Source organism: Canis lupus, chromosome 2, assembly GCF_048164855.1.
Source record: "Canis lupus baileyi chromosome 2, mCanLup2.hap1, whole genome shotgun sequence".
NCBI lineage: Eukaryota > Metazoa > Chordata > Mammalia > Carnivora > Canidae > Canis > Canis lupus.
In genome coordinates this window covers 75734216-75754239 of record NC_132839.1, presented here as the reverse complement: position 1 = coordinate 75754239, position 20024 = coordinate 75734216, and the positions used below count along the sequence as shown (strand labels likewise).

General features: G+C 44.7%; 1 protein-coding gene across 6 annotated transcripts in view; it reads left to right on the top strand.

Moving 5' to 3' along the window:
* TBC1D1 (TBC1 domain family member 1) overlaps positions 1-20024 on the top strand; it is a 238078-nt gene that overhangs the window by 94212 nt on the left and 123842 nt on the right. Inside the window, exon 1 of one of the 6 annotated variants that reach the window (XM_072807680.1) lies at positions 16101-16118. The exons of the other annotated variants lie outside the window; for them this stretch is intronic. Coding sequence (XP_072663781.1) covers positions 16116-16118 — 3 coding nt within the window. The 5' untranslated portion in view covers positions 16101-16115. Of the gene's footprint in view, positions 1-16100; positions 16119-20024 lie in introns of those variants that run through there. 6 annotated transcript variants of the gene reach the window in all.

The following is a 20024-nucleotide window of genomic DNA, read 5'->3' as shown; positions in this document are numbered from 1 at the left end:
GCTGAGCTTAGCGGGGTCTTGTGGCCTGGCAGGGGTGTGTATGGGCTCAGACCAGCGCTTGAGGTTTGGGGCTCATAGTGATGGGACACACACTCTTATCGATGATGGCAAGTGGAGGGAGGAGAGCGAAGAGGAGCTTCCCAGATTTTGAAACTAGTTACCTGGAAGGCATTTGGGGAAACAGGTAAAGAGAGGGGCCTGTTTTAGGGCAAAGAGATGAGCTTGATTTGGATGCTTTAAGGTCATGGTGCTGATGTCTGGGGATTCTTAGAGGTGATTAGAAGTTAACATTCAGTTGAGAGAATTCAGAGCTAAAGATGTGGATTAAGAAATTATCTTTTTTTTTTTTTAAAGATTTTATTTATTTATTCACGATAGACAGAGAGAGAGAGGCAGAGACACAGGCAGAGGGAGAAGCAAGCTCCATGCCAGGAGCCCGATGCGGGACTCGATCCTGGGACCCCAGGACCGCGCCCTGGGCCAAAGGCAGGCGCCAAACTGCTGAGCCACCCAGGGATCCCTCTTTTTTTTGTTTGTTTGTTTAAGATTTTATTTATTTATGAGAGACCCCCAGAGACAGAGACATAGGTAGTCTGATGTGGGACTCCATCCCAGGACCCTGGGGAATTATGCCCTGAGCCAAAGGCAGACAGACGCTCAACCACTGAGCCACCCAGGTATTCCCAAGAAATTATCTTTTTTTTAAAAGATTTTCTTTCTTGAGAGAGCGCATACATGAGAGCAGGGGCTGGGATAAAGGAAGAGAGAGAGGCAGAGAATCTCAAGCCGACTCCCAGCTAAGCTCAGAGCCTGATACAGGGCTTGATCCCAGGATCATGACCTGAGCTGAAACCAAGAGTTGGATGCTCAACTGACTGAACCCCCAGGCTCCCCAAGAAATTATCTTTGTTGGTCTTGAGGTAGTGCGTGAGATCCCCAGAGAGAGAGAGAGAGAGAGAGTAGAGAGAAAAGCAGAAGACCATAAAGAGTCATCCCCATGATGTCTGAGAAATGCAAGTGCATTTTACTAAAGACTTCTAGCGGAGCTAATCACATTCATAAGATTTCATTGCCCCATTCCTTCCTTTAGGGCTTATCTTTCTTTTCGTCTTGTAAGTCCAGATGAAATCTCACCTTGGAAAACGTCAGGATTCAGAGACTTCAGAAGTCCACTCAGTAGGTGGACCTCTCGTTCCAGGGTTTAGAACTAAGCGGACGTCGATCAGAGTTCAGTTTCAGCAGGTCACTGAGACTTCTGGACACCCATTAGCCGTCCCCTGGGCGTGGGAAAAAAGCAGCTGGGCTTTGAAGGCCTTGCTCGCAGCAGCTCCTGGCTGGAGCAGCTGTCTTTATCTCTTGTCAGCCTTGGTTTCGGTGTTGGCTCCCTAGGAATGTTCCTGATTGTAAAATATCTTGTCTCGTGAAGATGAAGCCAGCCCCCCACGCCCCGACACGTCGGGGAGCCGGAGCCGGGGAAGGAACTGTGCTTTCAGACTCCTGCCTGCTGGGACCCACTGCCTGCTCAGCAGGCCTTTGCAGGCGGTAGAGGCAGGTGCCTGTCTTTAAATAAAGCCCTAAGTGGGTGGGGGGGGGGGATTGAAAGTCTGACTGTGAGCAGTGTGGACCTGCCCCTCCACCCGGTGCCCGAGTCTTCCCGAGGGACGCTCAGCATTGCTCAGGACATCCAGATGCACGCAGCTCTGATCGGAAGATTGTTATATCCTAAGGAGAAATCTTTCTCGTTTTATGTCTCCTCACTTTGCCTTCCCATTTATGAGAGCACAAACGCCTCTTCCTCACGACAGATGTGCAAAGGCTTCCTGGCGTCCCCTTCCCACGCCGACAGCCCTGGTCCCCGTCCGTGGAATCGCAGGCGCCTTGTGACTCTTGCTGCTGCCGCTGCTGCTGCTTTTAAAGTCTGCTAACCCTGAAAAGGACAATTCTGTAGCCATCAGTGGGAAGGCTGGTGAAGCTGTGACACCCCCCCCCTTAATGTAAGGATGACATTTCTCCTAATGTCTCCTAATGCCACAGGCGTTTGTTCCTTCTCATTCTTTTGGTATCCAGGCCGCTCTGCTGGCTTATCCTGGGCTTACAATCAGCTAAAAATCCTTAAATCTTTGTCACATGAACTTCTGGCAAGCCATGTCTGCCCCATGGGTACTTACTTACCTGCCTGAGGTTTTTGGTGGTTTTTCTTTTTCTTTCTTTCTTTTGGAGATTTTTTTTTTTTCAATTTGCATATATGACAGATTTAACATACAAGTTCCTGATGTTGGGATTTTTTTGTTTTCATGTTTTCATTCTATATTCTAATGTGTTTTTAATTTTTTCTATATTCTAATTTATGTTTATAGAATAGTAGAATTTTGGAATGGGAAGTGATTTTTTTTTTTTTTAAGATTTTATTTGCTTATTCGTGAGAGACACACAGAGAGAGGCAGAGACACAGGCAGAGGGAGAAGCAGCAGAGGAGGGGCTCTCCCTGCGGGGAGCCCGACGCAGGACTCGATCCCAGGACCCCGGGATCAGGACCTGAGCCAAAGGCAGATGCTTAGCCTCTGAGCCAGCCAGGTGCCCCACAGGAAGTGATTCTGAGAGTATCGCAGTTCGTTCCCTTTAGTGTGACACGGGTCAACCGCCTTAGGGAAACTGGCCGTGGAGGTTTGGTTGGGTGCTAGGACAGGATCGTATTTTCTTTCCCACACACTAGGTAGGAGGGTAGCATGAGTCAGGGTAGGAAGAGAAATGTTAGCTGAGGGCTAGGCACTGGTTATGAATTCAGGCTCAGGCTACTTTATTTATTCTGTGGGCAATTGTATACTCTTTCATTTTTATCTTGTGTGTCTCCTTCATTGATTTCCTTCATCTCTGAAAGCAGGAAGGCAGTGTTAGCCACTTACTCTGCTTTTGCACTATTGTGCTAGGATATGGTCTGAGTTCCATAAACATTTATTGAAGTTATCTTACATTTAAAACTTCTGAGAAAACCAAGGAACAGCAAATAGTCTTGTTATTGTTATAGTTGGCATTACACAAAGTTAAAATACGTTAAACGAAAAACAGATTAGACCGGTTCTAACTAATATCCTTTACTGGCCAAAGTTCTCATTTGTCTGTTGATCAAGATTAAAGAGAAGGACTGACTACTTGGTGAGGAGAGTTCATTTCAAGGTAAAATGGTACAAGAGAAAAGACCTATTTCTACTCCTGATCTGAGTGAAGCTCAGGATTCCTGAACATATGTGACTAAGTTTTATTCAAGAATGCAATCCATGTCCTAAAAGCTGGTGTGGTGTGCTTAAAGGCTGTAAATGATTGCCTTGTTTATGACACCTCGGATTTTTGTTTTTAAGATTTTATTTATTTATTCATGAGAGACACAGAGAGAGAGAGAGAGAGAGAGAGACAGACATAGGCAGAGGGAGAAGCAGGCTCTATACAGGGAACCTGACGTGGGACTTGATCCCAGGTCTCCACAGTCACGCCCTGGGCCAAAGGCAGGTGCTAAACCGCTGAGCCACCAGGGATCCCCGACACCTTGGATTGTGATTGAGTCTGGCAATCGTGTATTTTTTTTTTTTTTAAGTTTAAATTTCAAACATTTCCTTGGCACTTGCCCTGCACCTCACCAATGCTGGTGGCAGGGCAGTGACCGGGCAGCTCGCGTGAGCTTCAGCAGGTGCCATGCTGCACAAAGTCAGACCTGCAGTCCAGCCCACGCCTGCCTTGCCAGAGTCTCCCACACACCGGTGTTAGGATGCGGGGTGGAGGACAGAGCTCTGGCTTTGAGTAATTTGAGTGGTGCCTTGAAAAAGGCCCCGAAAATGTGAGGAGTAGCCTGGGCTGTAAATAATTTTGTGTTTAAAAAAATTAATACTCTTGCTGTCAAAGGGATTCCATACTGTGTCCACAAATGTCAGAATTTAAATTATATTCATTTTATTGCAGTTATTAGGAAGTAGCAAGAATATTTACCTGGTTAATAAGGTTAATGGTTATCTAAACTTAGGGTTGGACTGTCAGCTTCATAAAATAGACCAGTTCTGCCTATTATCCCAATTTTGATCTAAGCTATAATTTTTGTCTTAAGTAATTACCTAGGCATATCAAAGGATAGCCTTTTGAAACTTACTTTTTATATTTAGACTGTCATCTCAAGTTTTTAGTTTCTATAGATGTTGACATTTCTTTTTCAGATTGCATTTCATGATTTAAAGGCTTTTTGTATGTTACATAGTGAGGCATTGGGGGCCACTTAGAAATGTATGCCATTTCACTTGTACTGTTGAAATAATTTATCATATATTTACGATGAAGATTTTTCTTTCCCCCTCCACTCTCCAAATAATTTTGTCCCTGGAAGGTCTCATCTAATAAGAGTAGGCCATGATCTCTAAAATTTCTTAAAGTTTAAGAAAGGAGTACTTTTTCAAAAATGAAAAATAACCTTTAGGATCACAAAAGCAATACATGAAAATTATATGAAAACAACCTACTGATGAGCAAAGATAAGAGAGCATATTCCTGTTCCCCAGAGACTGCCAGCTCTCCAGATCTTTTCACGCTGTATGTCTTGGGCTGAGTAAGTAGAAGAAAGAGCCGCTCTCGAACACACACTGCATTTTTTTCAGTCTGTTGGAACCCGTGGCCCATGGGACAGGGGGGTCACAGTGGGGACCCCGAGCCAAGCCACGGCTCACCGAGGCTTGCGGTTCTCAGCGTTTCCAATGCTGCTTGGACAAGGAAACGGCCTTGAGCAGAGCGAGAACTCGTAAATAAATCCTAGACTGTAATCTGTGTCAGGTTCCTGGAGGTTTTTCCTCTCGGTGCGTGGGATCTGCTAACCTGTCGGTGGCTGCCCCATCCGCTGGATTTCCCATTTTCGCTGCCGTGTCACCTTCTGGTCGTGGTCGATGTCTCCCCTTCTCTGCATGTGCCCCCCCCCCCCCTTCATCACTCATCATGCGGTCTGGGTGCGAGGATGGGGTGGGCCCCGGGTGACTCTCAGGGTCCTGCTGCCCACTGACCCCCCTCTTGCCGTGTGTCCCCAGCCACCCTTCTCTGCAGGCCCTGTGGCCCAGTGGCAGGTACCTGGGCCCGGGCCCACCTGTCCCACCCTGGGGGCTCGTTGGTGGGCCTGGGCAGGCGGGTGGGGGCCTCTCCTCCTGCCCTGCCTACTCTCCAAGCAGGTGCCTCTGCTCTGCTCACCTGGTGGGCGAGGCTCCTGTGGCTCCCAAGGCCTCTCTCACCTCCTTTCCTAACCAGTGTCCCATCTCGGTCCCCCGCTCCAGGTGGTGCCACTTCATGTACAGCCCTGGCGCCCAGCACAGGTCCTGACCCAGAGGAGCCTGCATTTCTGTTGAGATGGAAATGTTTTTCTCAGACGCTTGATGTGACGAGTCAGTGAGGTGATCTGTGCGAAGCACGGTGGTGGCGCAGTTAGGGCCTAGAGGTGCTGTCGGGGCCTCAGATGCCGTATTGCTTCCGTGCAGGTGAAGGTGTCAGCAGTTTGGCTTTTCCTCCTGACAGTGTACATGCGGTTCTATGTAATACTGAGGTCATACTTTCTCTACCTGATTTTAGGTGAGGTTAGAAAAATAAAGCTCTTTTGTTGTTTCTTACCTTTCAAATTATTATTATTTTTTAAAGATCTTATTTATTCATGAGAGACACAGAGAGAGACAGAGAGACAGAGATTGGCAGAGACACAGGCAGAGGGAGAAGCAGGCTCCATGCAGGGAGCCCGATGTGAGACTCAATCCCGGGTCTCCAGGATCACACCCTGGGCTGAAGACGGCGCTAAACTGCTGAGCCACCCAGGCTGCCCCTTACCTTTCAAATTAGAGTTCACCTACAGCACTTGGGTGTATTTTCAAATAAATACACTTAAATTGAGATTAATTAGTATTATAATATCCACTTTGCACATTAAGGTAGAGAACTAAAACACTGCCATTTATTTTCCTTTCACATTCAAGTTGTGTGTTAAGTAAATGCTCTGACAAGGTCTGCACGGTCCACAGAATGACTTAGATACTTATTCCACCCCAGACCCAAAGTGCGGTGTGGGAGACAGACTCAGTGTGCTGACCTATGTGACGACAGAGGTCCAGGTGCCACGGGAACCTGGGGAGTGGAGCCGAGGACCTGTTTGAACTGGATCTGGACGAATGAGCAGATGGTAGTGACGAGTCAATTGAAGGACAGTCTAGAATAAAGGCTCCACTGCCTGTCTGCGGTTGTCAAATGTGAGCTGCAACCCAAATAAGTTTCCCGAAATGAGAATTCAAAGATAATAATTTTGTCACATTTTTCCTCTTCTCCCACTGGCAAAGATAATATGAAGTTTGTAGTAGAAAATAATTTTCCATCTGTTTATTAGACTAAATCATCACATTCTAGGAGTAGCTGGACAGTAACTCACATCAGACTTGAATTGAGTCTTTCTTGATAACATTTGTATAGGGTTGTAATGGTTTTATATTGATGAAGAATTTGCATTATGTAGAAATTAATTCCATAACTCTAACTAATGGACACTTGAGGTTTACTCTGTTGGAATTTGCTTTCCATATTGACGACATCATTCCATTTTAATTTCTCTTTGTAGACTTTGATGGCCATAGCTTCTGGTGCAGCTTTCCCATTTTCAGTTGGATTTATGTTTGTAGCAGAATGGTGTGATGACTTTCTTGCATTATTCATATATATAATATGTACACACTGTGGCCCCAAGAGAGATGCCTGGTGGTGATGGTTATGTTATCTTTGAATTAGTTTTTTTTTAATTTTTATTTATTTATTCATGAGAGACACAGAGAGAGAGGTAGAAACACAGGCAGATAACTCTGGGAAACGAACTAGGGGTGTTGGAAGGGGAGGAGGGCGGGGGGTGGGAGTGAATGGGTGACGGGCACTGGGTGTTATTCTGTATGTTAGTAAATTGAACACCAATTAAAAAAAAATAAAATAAAATAAAAATCTAAAAAAAAAAAAAAGAAAAGAAACACAGGCAGAGGGAGAAGCAGGCTCCATGCAGGGAGCCCGACGTGGGACTCGATCCTGGGTCTCCAGGATTATGCCCTGGGCCGAAGGCAGGCGCTAAACCACTGAGTCACACAGGGATCCCATTATCTTTGAATTAGGTGGGTGTACCTGGTTTCCCTTGCCTCCAGGCCCTTCCTTTAGTCCACGGGCTCTCAATTTAGGATCTGGGGTCCGGGAGGGGTGGTCCATGAACTAGAGAAAAAAAATTGTATCTTTATTTTTACTAACTTCTAACTAAAACTTAGCATTTCCTTCAATTATGAATGCAGTCATTAAATCCAGTAGCATAAGCAGCTCCCAAGGCAGTAACATCAATAAAACCAGTTATTTTCATATTGCATTACAGTAGTTATACATTTTTAAAAAAATAGTTCTCTGAGAAATAGAGACAGAGCATGTGAGATGTCTGCACATAAGTGGATGGAGGGGCAGAGGAAGAGAAGCCTCAAGGAGACTCCCTGCTGAGCACAGAGCCTCACGTGGGGGCTTGATCTCATGACCCTGAGGTCATGACCTGAGCCAAAACTAACAATCGGACCCTTAACTGATTGAGCCACCTAGATGCCCCTACAATAGTCACACATTTCTAAAAAATACTGTTGATGTTTATCATTACTCTGAATTATAGCATTTATTTGACTTGCCCCTAGATCTTGTCAAATATGGTAATAAGTACATACTAAATCATAATTTTTAAAAAAGATATATTTTTTCATGAGAAACACACGGAGGCAGAGACACAGGCAGAGAGAGAAGCAGGCTCCATGCAGGGAGCCCGATGTGGGACTTGATCCTGGCACCCCAGGATCATGCCCTGAGCCAAAGGCAGACGCTCAACCACTGAGCCACCCAGGAGTCCCACTAAATCATAATTATTCGGGTAATTCCCTTTTAGTATAATTAAGTTCTTTTGTATTTCCTTGTGTTCTATTTCGTACATTTTAAAAACTTTATTCTGAGAAGATTCCATAGGCTTCACTATGCTGTCACTATGTTTGGGACACAAGTTTAGGAACCTCTGCTTTGGTCCGTGGGATGCATTCAAGAGAAGAGCATGGCAACATTTGCTCAGGGAGGATTGGTAGGAATGTGGGATATGTAATGAAAAGCTGAGATACTGGCTCTCACCCGAGATGCCTGCTAATCCCATGCAGTCTTGCCTGTTGCTCCAGCCCACAGCAGTACCCAGTTCAACACCTCAGTAGCTCTTCTTTTTTTTTTTTTCTCAATAGCTCTTCTGATCATCATAATACATGTGCATTGCAGCCCTTCCTTTGAAGGGTTAAACTTCATTCTCTGTAGTCTTTGAAAAAAAAATACACTAAATGAGTTCCCATCTAAAAATGGTGGAAATAAAAATAGCTTAGGCGTTTAAAGGGGTCAGTCTTCAGCTGTCTAGAAGAATCTTATAATCCAAAAGGACTTAGTCCCACTGTTTCTGGTTTATTATTTTTACAGCATTTGTTCTTCTGCAAATACTTGTTGTATGCAAACACTCATACCTTGTGTTGGAGATACCACAGATGTAACATGGTTCTCTTCTAAGATCTTGAGATGTTTGTCATCACTTGAAGTCACTTGAAGTTTTTAAAAAATATTTATTTGAGGGGGAGAGAGAGAGCATATGCACAAAGCAGGGAGAGGGGGAAGGGAGAGAGAGAGAGAATCTCAAGTGGATTCCTCACTGAGTGTGGAGCCTGACTAGGGGCTTGGTCTCAAGACCTTGAGATCATGACTTGGGCCAAAACCAAGGGTCAGATGCTCAACTGCCTGAGCCACCCAGGCACCCCACTAAATTTTTTTCAGTTGCCATTATACTTTGAGCAAATTTATTGAGTACTTGCTGTGTGCCAGGCACTGTTGTAGGCATGTTGGACTACATCAGTGAATGAAATACCCAATAATTCTGTCTTAGAGCAGATATTCATGCTCTGGAGTTTGTAGGGCTGTCCTGTAAGCTAGAAAAACTGCTTGCAACCCACAGACTGGTGCGTTTTTTAGGTAGTGGTTTTCACACTCTGTTCCGGTGTGTCCTTATGACACCTCAGCGCTGGCTGAAGGAGGGGAAGGGAACGTTCTGCTTTTTCAGCTCCATTTTAATCAGAGCATTCCTGCTTTTACATATTTGAAATTTCTGGAAGGTTAGGGGTGGGGTGAGGAGGTAGGGGAGAGTTCTGTTGCCTTTGGATGTTTGGAAAGATGGTCAGATTCTTGATGTGATAGGCATTATCTGTTGCAGGCTGGCATAGAATAACTTTTTGTTCTGTACTGAAAGGCAGGTGGAATAATAGCAAGTCCCGTTACCTGTAGGTAGTGTCACTTCCGTTAAAAATTTTTTTTAATGGCTTAATACAACCGTTTATTATGTATGTGGTTATGTGGGTAAGGTATTTGGGAAGGGCTCCGCTGGGCAGTTTGTCTGCCTGGCTTCCTGTGGGGCCGTGAGGTCTAGATCATTCATTTCCAGTGTGGTTTCTTTGCTCAGGTGTCTGGTGGCTCAGTGGTCCTGGGCTTCTCTTGCTGCCCGCCTGGGGACCCCAGGGCTGTTTGGTGTGGCTTGGGCTCCTCAGGTCCTGTCCCTTTCATAGGGGGTTGATCTTTTCTTACTCTGAAAACATGAAGGGAACAGCTAACAGTTATAGGGAGTGAGTATGTGCAAGGCTTCATACCTACAACTTTCACACTTATTGTTTAATTTTATCCTCCAAATCTCCGAGGTAGCTGGTAACATCCCATTTTGATCGAAAAGGAGACTTAGAAAGGTTCTAAGAAGTGGGTGACCTGCCCAGACTTGCAGGTGCAGCTGCAGAGGCTGGAGCCTATGTCTGCATTTCCAGTTACAGAACTGCCCAGAGGACCTGTCAGGGTAGTAGATTGACAGCTGCGGCTGCACAGGCGTTGTGATCTGCAGCAGTGAGAATTCATCTCTGTCTTTTCAGAGGTTATTCTGTTTCAGCGTTTGCTCCTAGAGGCCCTTTGCTTGCAGTGGAATGCTTCTCTCAGGTCTAACAAGCAACACTGGGTTCATTCTCAGAGTTTCCACCCCCCGCCCATGCACTTCTCTCTCATAACATGCACACAACCACCAAACTACTCAAAAAAAAAAAAAAAAAAAAAAAAGCTAGGGGTTCAGGTGGGGTTTTTTTCCTTAAAGATTTATTTATTTTGGAGAGAGAGACAGCACAAGCGGGACGGGCAAAGGAAGAGGATCTCAAGCGGAGTCCATGCTGAGTGTGGAGCCCAACTTGGGGCTTGATCCCAGGACCCTGAGATCAGGCCCTGAGCCGAAACCAAGAGTTGGAAGGCTAACCGACTGAGCCACCCGGGTGTCCCGAGGTCCAGGCAGTTCATGCAAAGGATGAGATGCTCATCACACATTTGGTAAAATGGTGTATTATTGAACAGAGTTCATGACAGTTGGCATAGCTTCATTGGAACTGGATCCTGAGTAGGTTTAATTTTTTTTTTTTTTGTATTCTATGTGTATGGTGTTTGCAGTGAATGGAACTGATGCTGTGGTTATCAGAAAGGAATAGATGGTTCTCTAGGGGATGACATGTCAATGCAGTATGCCCGTGATTAAAGTTAGTTGCAAAATGCTGATCCTCTGCATATGCCTTTTTTTTTCCTTTTTTTTTTTTTTTCAAATAAAGAAATTACCATTTAGCATAGGCAAAGAACCCCATGTCAGAAAGACCATATCGTTAGCTGGATATTTCTGAGTTTAAGATTATATGGGTAACTTTATACGTTTCTATATTTTTCTTCTACATGGATGTGTATTGAACTTACTAGAAATAAAGATGACTAAGGAATGCATCCTGCCTCTGTGTTTAAAAAGGAGGGTGTTTTGCCGAGAAGTGGTTTTTCGTGGCCCTTGAGGTTGACCCTTTCCCAGCAAGGTGAGCACAGCCTGGCCGGGTCTGGATGGGGCCCAGCTGCGGGTCCTGACCTCAGCCCTTGGAAGGGAGGAAGAGGCAGGGGCAAGGTGTTCCTCCTCCCTTGTCCCTTCTTCTCAGTAGGAACCTGCCTGCAACGTCCTGACCTCCAGCCTGGACACGTCCGCCCAGTTGGCCCAGAGGCACCTTGGCTGGTGCTGACTGGGAGCCGAGGGCCCAGGGACTGGGGAGCAGAGTGTAAGTTTGTAAGAGGAAAGCATCCCAGAGGGGGAACATAGCTTTATTTTCCTCTTAAAATAAGGGGACAGGGCGAGGAAGAATTCGAGAGCAAAGCCTGCATTGTCCAGTAGTTGGCCTCAATTCTGATTAACAGATTGCAGTCCGTGTGTTTTAAGTACACAAAGTCAGGTTGTAAGGTGCTGTCTGGGGCGAGTTGTCCGAGAGCCTCAGGGGTTGTTGCACTTGAGGCTGAGAAGGTTCTGATTTGATTAAAAAGACTTTGGGATGGGTGTGGCCTCGGGATGGGTGCGTCTCTGTCCTGCGCCCCTGATGCTGTTCCCAGCCTCGTGCCGAGATTCACAGAACAAGTGCAGCCTCCCCAGGGGTGACTCTGAACCCCACACCCGGCCCAGAGAGTTCTCCTGTATCCGTTTGGTTTCTTTGCAGGAGGAAAGGCTTAAGGACAAGGTTTGTCCTTAAGCCTTTCCTATGAACAGCTAGCAGAAACCAGAAAATTCCTTTGCCTTGTTTTCCCTTGGAGTGGATTCTGCTCACAGGTCAGCACAGGAGAGGGATGTGCAGCAGGCCCGCGGGATAGCCCAGCAGCCCCAGTCACTGGGGACTGGCACCTCTCCAGCTGTCCAGGTGGACCCTGGTGCAGAGGGGAAGAACACGACCTCTTGAGAGGAGCAAAATCCTCCTCGAGTGGCTCATTTAGACCTGTGTGTAAGGCAGGGTGTGGATACTTTGTACATTACCCCTGGTTTTTGGTCCCGCTTCTTACCTTTGTGTATCATGTGTGATTACAGCCCTTTCTTGTTCAAGGTGGCAGGGAGCGGAGAGGCTTGGGAATAATGTGTAAACAAGTCATTCAGGTGTGAAATCTACTTCGGCTCTTTCTGAACATTATTGGATGTGATCTAAAATTTTATATAGTCCCCCTTTTTTTATAGGGAAAAAATGGAGTCAGTTGGACTCCCTGAGGGTCTTTGGTGGCTGGTTTTATTCTAAGGGCAATGTTTGGTAAATATTTAAATTTTCCTATTTTCTCTTGATAATTTATTTGAAATGCACTCCAGACTGAGATTCTGCGTTTCTCAGTCTTCTCACCCTTCTTAGCATTTCATTTTCTGTAGTGTTGGCGTTCTACTGTGTTGAGTCATTTGTCTTCTTTATCCCCTTTGTTTAGGTTGTAGGTTACTGAAGAATAGGATTTACGTGTGATTCATCCTTATGTAGAATTTAGCATAAAGTTTTTTATAGGGTGGGTGTGTGAGCAGGACTCTTAGGTGCAAGTGGCAGACACCCAGTGTAAAATGGCACAATCAAAAATGTATTGGGGCAAGAATCCCAGTTTATTGGCTTCAGGCATGGCTGGATCCAGGTCCTCAAACATCAGAACCATCATTCTCACCCTGTCTCTTCCATTTTCTTCCTCCCTGTCTTTGTTTCATCTTGTCTGGAACTATCCAGCAAGGCTTTATTTGTGATGGCACCGGAAATTCCAGGCTTGCGTCCTTAGAATTCTAAGTCCAAAAGCAGGATTTCTCAACCTGGGCAATACTACATCTGGGGCAAGATAATTCTTTGTTGTGGGGAAGCTCTCCTATGCATTGTGGGATATGCAGCAGCATCCCTGGCCTCTGCCTATTAGATGCCAGTTGCAACTCTTCCCATAAAGTTGCAACAACCCAAAATATCTTCAGACATTGCCAAATGTACCCCGCCCCCAGGAGAGGGGGGATGGTGGTGGGCTGAATTTCCCTAGATGGGGAACCACACTGGTCTAAAGCCACAGCAAGTTTCTTTTTTCCTACCAGTTCCTTAAAATGCATAGGCCTGCCAGTCTGGGTCTGGATTGGGTTACGTGACCAACCCAGACCTAATTATATGGCGGCATGTGGTAATAGAATATGCTGGTTGGTTTAGGCCAGGGTTGCCAGTCTTCTCCTGAGCTGGGGCTGGGCCCGGGCCTCTCTGTGCCATCTAACCACTGGAATGAGAGTGGGGTGAGGTACTGCTTATTATTAGGGCAGAGGGCACTGGATTCCACGTAAGACCAAAACAGGAAACTCCCAAACCAAAGCCAAAATACACGTGGACCACCACGGGAACTGGGAAATCTTTTTGAATTAAGAATGAAGTCTTGGTGTGGTAGAAAGAGAATGTGTCTTGGCATCAGGCAGGTGCTGTCCTGACTCTTCAGCTCATTAGCGGGGATAACTTTGGGTGAGTTTTTTACCCTTTTCTCAGTCAAATTCTGTCACGCTTGTAAAAATACTATTTTCCCATAAAATTTTCAGCAATGTTATACAAACAGAATTATACATAGATCATATACTCAGTGATGTCAAAGTTTGAATAATCTCATACACCCGGTGCCCAGATGAAGAAACAGAACAGCCCAGAAACCCCACATGGCCCACCCCCAGTCACTCCTCCTCCAGAGATAATCCCTATCCCGTCTTCTGTTGTCATAGTTTAGTTTTGCCCATTTGTGAAATTTTGCAAAAGTGGAATTCCACATGTGATTCTGTTCCACCTGTTGTTTCCTCTCAACATGACGATGATGAGTATTTACAAATGCCTGTTGTTGCACCTAAAATAGCTTGCTTGTTCCCCTTCTACGTGTTTCTGATTATATGAAAATAATACATATTTGTCAGTTCTATTTCTGGTCAGTGTCTTGTCGCTAGTTTTTGGCTCTTAGAAATGCTGTGACTGTCCTTGCACGGGTCTCTTCTGGGATGCGCTGGGCTGGGGTACTGGTCCTGCACCAGAGGTTGAATTAACTGCTTTTAACCACTGGGAGGTTTTTAAGGACTTCAGTTTTGAGACGTAAATGAAAACAGATGAAAGGGCTTGTGTCTGTTGTTGGATAGAAGTGTTTCATTAAGATTATGGATTTGGACATGAAAAGACAACACCTGGGCACTTGTTGGCTTGAAAATCAGCTTTAATAAGTTTAGTGTATTTGGCCCTGGATGATTTTAGGTAGAAGCAAAACCGTATTAGCGCCCAATGCTCTAGCTGACTTGGCTGTTTTGTCAATAAATACACACTGTGTATGACCGAATATTCCTTTACTAATGGTCTCTCAGTGGCAAAACTTCAAAAGGGCCTCGTTCATAAAAACCGATTGTGGTGTGTGTCCTGGAGAAGGAACCAGTATTTTGTTTGATGTTTTTTCCTAGTACATTTACATGTTTATAGTTCTCTACCTTGTAGAAAAGGGACCCTAGTGTCCCTTTGCAAAGATTGTGTGACATACATCATGTGAGGGATTGCTGTGATTAACTGTTGGTTCATTATATTTGTGTTTCTTAATCTTTGAGAGATTTTGAAGTAAACTTTGATCCAAATTATGGAGTAGCATTCCTTATAGGGCATTCACACCTATGTATTTAACAAGCTCAGACCTTAGGGACGCAGTGAATTTGTTTGCCCTTACATGGTATAAACAGCATGTCAAATATCTGTGGTGGTTTTTTTTGTTTGTTTTTTCTTTGTCTTCACTAGTTTGTTCATCTCAGCCACAAGCACAGCGTGTATCTGTGCTGTTGGGCTGCCTCAGTCCTGCTACACGACACAGGTTGCCTAGGGCCTTCATAATCTAGTAGGTTTTGGGGATGATGGTGTGGGGGACAGGGCAGGGAGGGAGCAGTCCTTACCCTGTGACATGAGAAAGGACAGGTGATAGATACATCAGGGCCTCTGCCCGTCAGGACTGTCTGGTGCCTCTGAGCACTGGGGATGCCAGGGCCCCACTTCCAAACAGGCTGCTTCATCTCGGCCAGGGTGGGGCTATACATTAGTTTTCCTTCTTTCTTTCTTTTCTTTTAAAAGATTATTTATTTGTTTATTCGTGAAAGACACAGAGAGAAGCAGAGACACAGGCAGAGGGAGAAGCAGGCTCCATGCAGGGAGCCTGATACAGGATTCGATCCCAGGACCCCGGGATCACAACCTGAGCCAAAGGCAGATGCTCAACCGCTGAGCCACCCCGGTGTCCCCTATACATTAGTTTTCTTAAAATCCTGGCAGTTCTCAGGCACAGCCCCAGCTGAGTGGAGAGCCAGTGCATTCACTGCAGAGGATGGGACTTTGAGGACTTACATTCTCAGGTTGTTGAACATTCAGTGATTTATTCTGTGATCTCTGTCAGTATTTATACCAACCAATCAAAATGTTTTGACTTCTCAACATTGCTTTAGAAAAGTCACAGAATAATTTCACAATCTTCCCGCGCTGCCTTCTCTCTTCTCTGCTTACCTTCTCCCAACTGCTTTCGTTAGCTCCTGCAGCTGTTAGATCACTTACTTGGATTTTTGTCTGTTTTTTAAACATTTGTAGAAACATGTTGGTTTCGTCAAAAGGTTGTAGTGAACCTTTCAAATGATTATTTTGGAGTAGGATGCTGGTTTTTGTGTTTGCAGGGACTCTTTTCAAGGCGTTTGAAAGCTAAGAGTTTGTCTTATTTGCCATTTCAGAACTTGGGAAGCTGAATGCAACTCTGTTTTACATGAGAGGGAAAGATCAAGACCCAAAGGAGAGAAGGATAAGGATGAATGATGTGGGTGGCCCCGTGTTAGGGGCCAGCGGTCATTAGCATTTCTTAATGTGCCAGATGCTGCCCCAGTCAGCTAATGAGCGGGTCTGATCTCTCTTTCTAGAAGACCTAACCCGTGAGTCTGACCTTTGTGCTAAGCGTAAGGATAAAGCAGCAGTTGAGGCCTTAGTTGGCTGTGAGGATCTGCAAGCAACAGGCAGATAAGAGACCTCCGCTCAGGACCAGGCTTCTTTAGCACATAGTCAGTCACTTTGCTCATGGTTGTGTTCTAGCATCTACTGGAAAATTCTACATTCTACTGGAAATCACACATCTCTACAGTGTCTCTCAGTTCCTAGACTGTGAGCCTCTCAGGTCAGAAGAATCCCATCTTATTCATGGTAGGAGGGGTGTTTGCATCTCTGTAGTCAGTCGAGTCTCAATAGGCCGCACATGTAGGTCCACACGTGTTGTATCTGGATGGTGTCGAACAGGTGTTTTATTCTCTTCCGATAATTTAAGTAGGGAGCGCTAGTAAGAGGATGTTTCTATAAGTGTTTTGTATAAAATCTAAGGCATGTAAGATAGAGGAAATACTTGGATTAATTTAGTTTTCTTCCCCTACGTTTACCTCGTTTCTGGCCAGCAAATGTAGGAACCACTCATTACCAGCAAAAATGAAACGCAGTTCTGTTCCTTCTGGAAAATAATTATGCAGGATAATTTTCTCTTTGAAGTGCCTGTTTTAACTTTCTGCAGTGATTGAACATTTCGTCCAAGGGACAAAAGCACAGTGCAGCCTGCTGTATTTTTGCAGTTTGGAAATGTTTTAATGTTAAATAACAGGAAAAAATTATAGAATTTTAAATACAAATCTGAGCTTCCTCATTTGATATTTATTTGTTAGTAGTTGGCAGCAAAACAAAAGTATAAATGTAAAGTAAAACGACTTTTCATTCTAAATACTGTTTTAGAAACTCTTTCCTCAGTCCCTGTGAGTAAAATTACACTTGCAGTATGTTCGTAATCCTTTAAAAATCCCTAAATCCTTAGCAAAAAGTTGACCCAAATGTTTAAATAAGGACTTTATTTACAGAAATGAATGTTTCTAGTTCTCTTACACTAAAGATCATTCTAAATATCATTTTTCTGGTGACTTATAAAAACAATATTCACTTAAGCCTGCTGCAGAAACAACATGCATATATACTGTACTTTTTTAGTACCTGAATTCAAAAGAAAGTTATTTTGATTGTGGAATAGTGCAGATTTACTTTAAAAAGGAGCTTTAGTGTAAACTCAAATAGGTTGACAGAAGAGCAGTTTAATAAATTTTATGTCTAAACTGGGCCCTTTTTATTACTGGTGATTAATTTTAATTGACATTTTTTGTTGTTGTGATTCCCAAAGTAAAAGGAAATAAAATCACAAACCCCTGTTGGATTTATCCCAGTATAATTCTTTTCAGGTTCTTGTTTTTGCTGTAGTTAGCTTTGATTCGCTCTATCTGCTTATCTGTGATCAGAAGTGACGTAGATATTATTGCTGCGACTACACTAAAAAAAGAGTTTGTTAAAAGTACCCAGATCGTATCAGTGGAAATAAACTCCACGGGCCTCAGTGTATTCGCCCTAAAAGGGTCAATGTGTTTGCGGTAAACATTGTGACTTGAAGTTTATGTTCTCATAGACTAGTTTTTTACCTTGAGACACTTTTCAGTTCAATTTGCTTATTTTAGGGGTTAGTATTGGCATCACCCCTTGATTTAATTTTCTATGTCTCTGTAAACTGCCAACTCCAGCAGCTGCTGATTCTCAACGGCCCCTCTGCCTGGGTTGACATCTCCAATGTCATCCTTGACCACATCCCATCCTCCCCCTCTGCCTTCGATCCCTCGGTTTCTTCTCGTCTGAAACACTGGTGTGGCCTGTGGTCCCGTCCTTGCGTTCTTCCTTCACTTTCCCTTGTTCTGTTCCCAGGTGTCAGCCCCCTCTTGGACGTGAGCTGTCGACGTCCCAGTCTCCATGTCCTGTCTTGGACTCCAGGCCCATTTGCCCAACCTCCCACTAGATGCCTTTGCTTTCACGTCTTCCTGGTCTTACTCAACACGAACAAACGCCAAACTGCTCGTAATGTGTCCTCAGAACTCCTGTGTTCCCTGCTCACGCAGCCTAAGGCAGACTCTGCACGTCACGCGTGCTGGCTTCCGTACCCTCAAGCCCCGCCATCCACATAGCCGCCAGATCTTGTATATTCTGTCTTCTGGAAGCTTTTATTCAGCCTTTCTCTTGGCTCCCATCCTGGTTCAGGCTTCCCCAGGCCCCATCTCAGGTCTGTAAACGTTTAGCTTCCCTTGGGGCCCTGCGTCCTGCCAGGGCAGAGCCGCCTGGCTTCCGTGACGTGCTTTTGGATCCCTACCTCCTGGCATTTCTTGGTACCTAGAAAAATCTTTGGAAATAACATGAAATAAATGACTCAGTCCCCTCATCTGACAAGTAACCCCGTAGGTGAGTCCAGGGCAGAGTTAAAAGAATGGAGAATTCAGGATTTCATCACAGGTGGATCTTATGCCTTCTTTTCTCGAGAAACAGTGCTCCAGGTCTGTTCTGGTAAAGGGAACTAAACTATCAGTACAGATTTACAAACTTACACACAGGTGGGGCCCATTTTCTATGGGAAAAGTCGCCTGTGTTACTTACGGTAATCCCCAAACATTAAATTTTCAACTGTTCACCATTTATTGCTGAAATGATGCTTGGCAATATGCTGTCAAGTGTTCCGAGATGGTTTGTGTTCTTGTCAGAATCTCAATGATTATTTTTTTAATTTTAAAAAAATTTTAAAAAGATTTTATTTATTTATTTGATAGAGCATGAGCAAGGGGAGTGGCAGGCAGAGGCAGAGGGAGAGGGAGAAGCAGGCTCCCCACTGAGCAGGGAGCCCTATGCGGGGCTCGAACCCAGGACCCTGGGATCATGACCCGAGCAGAAGGCAGGCACTCAACCAACTGAGCCCCCCAGGCGCCCCCAATGATTCTTTTTAACCCCCGTTGTCTCCTTTCTGCCCATGTTAACAACTCATCGGACAAGGAGAGGGAGCTCACAAAGCTTGTGATTAGTGTGTAGGAAGGATGGGCTGTTGGAACAAGCTTCTGCAGCTTCAGCCCTGGCCGAGGTTGTGGTTGCTCCTCAGCCTCTTCTGACCTGGGGAGTAGGGGAGCAGTCGGGTTCTCCACTCTGTGTCTTACTCGTGTCTGTGCCATTTGCTGTCGAGTCACCATCGGTTCACGTGACTTCATACATTTCCACTGCCCTGGGATCATGTAGTGAAAGCCACCCTTACCTCAGATGCAAGGGAAGACCCAGCATGGAGAAATGACACTTACTTTAACAAGCCTCAGAAGCCTGTATGAGCCAGTGTAAGACTTTCCTGTTCAGAGACTTTAGTAATGGGGAAGATTCATGGGAGTCATGATTTAAAAAAAAAAAAAAAAAGCTAGAGTTTTAAATACAAATCGGCTTCTTCAGATTCATTTAAAATTTATTTAAAATAGGGCAGCCCGGGTGGCTCAGCGGTTTAGCGCCGCCTTCAGCCCAGGCTGTGATCCTGGAGACCCGGGATCGAGTCCCGCATCCGGCTCCCTGCACGGAGCCTGCTTCTCCCTCTGCTTGTTGTGTCTCTGGCTCCCTCTCTCTCCGTGTGTCTCTCATAAATAAATAAATAAAATCTTAAAAAAAAATCTTTAAAAAAAGAGAAAATTCTTTACTTCACAGAGATAACTTTTACCTCAAAGTCTTTACAAACTTTTTTTTTTTTTTTTTTCAAAGAGAAACTGAGGCGGTTCTTGCCCACATCCTACGGTGACTTGTTGGCAATGGTGCGAATGGAACCTAGGCTCCCTCCCCCTTCTCTCTGTCCTGATTTCTTTTATATTAACCACTTTCAGGTCTCCATGTGTTGTGTAATTTGGCAGGAGGGAAGTGTGTGACAGCACAAGCAAAGAGTGTAAATGCATGCATGTGTTAATTTTGGCTTATTTCCTATCGTTTAGCTTGTATGCTTCAGGAATCAATTTTAAAAATATAGGATATACCTAAATATAGTTTAACTCTTTGCATCATATATATATCCTGGAAGGATATATATCCTTATGGCAGAGATAATGTCTTTAGGACGGGGAAGGATATATCCTTATGGCAGAGATAGTGTCTTTATGACATGTTTGATACGAAATCACAAAGAGAAAGATCTTCTGAATCGTTGGGTCTTAGAGAATAGAGGCATACATTTCAAATCTCCACCACGTC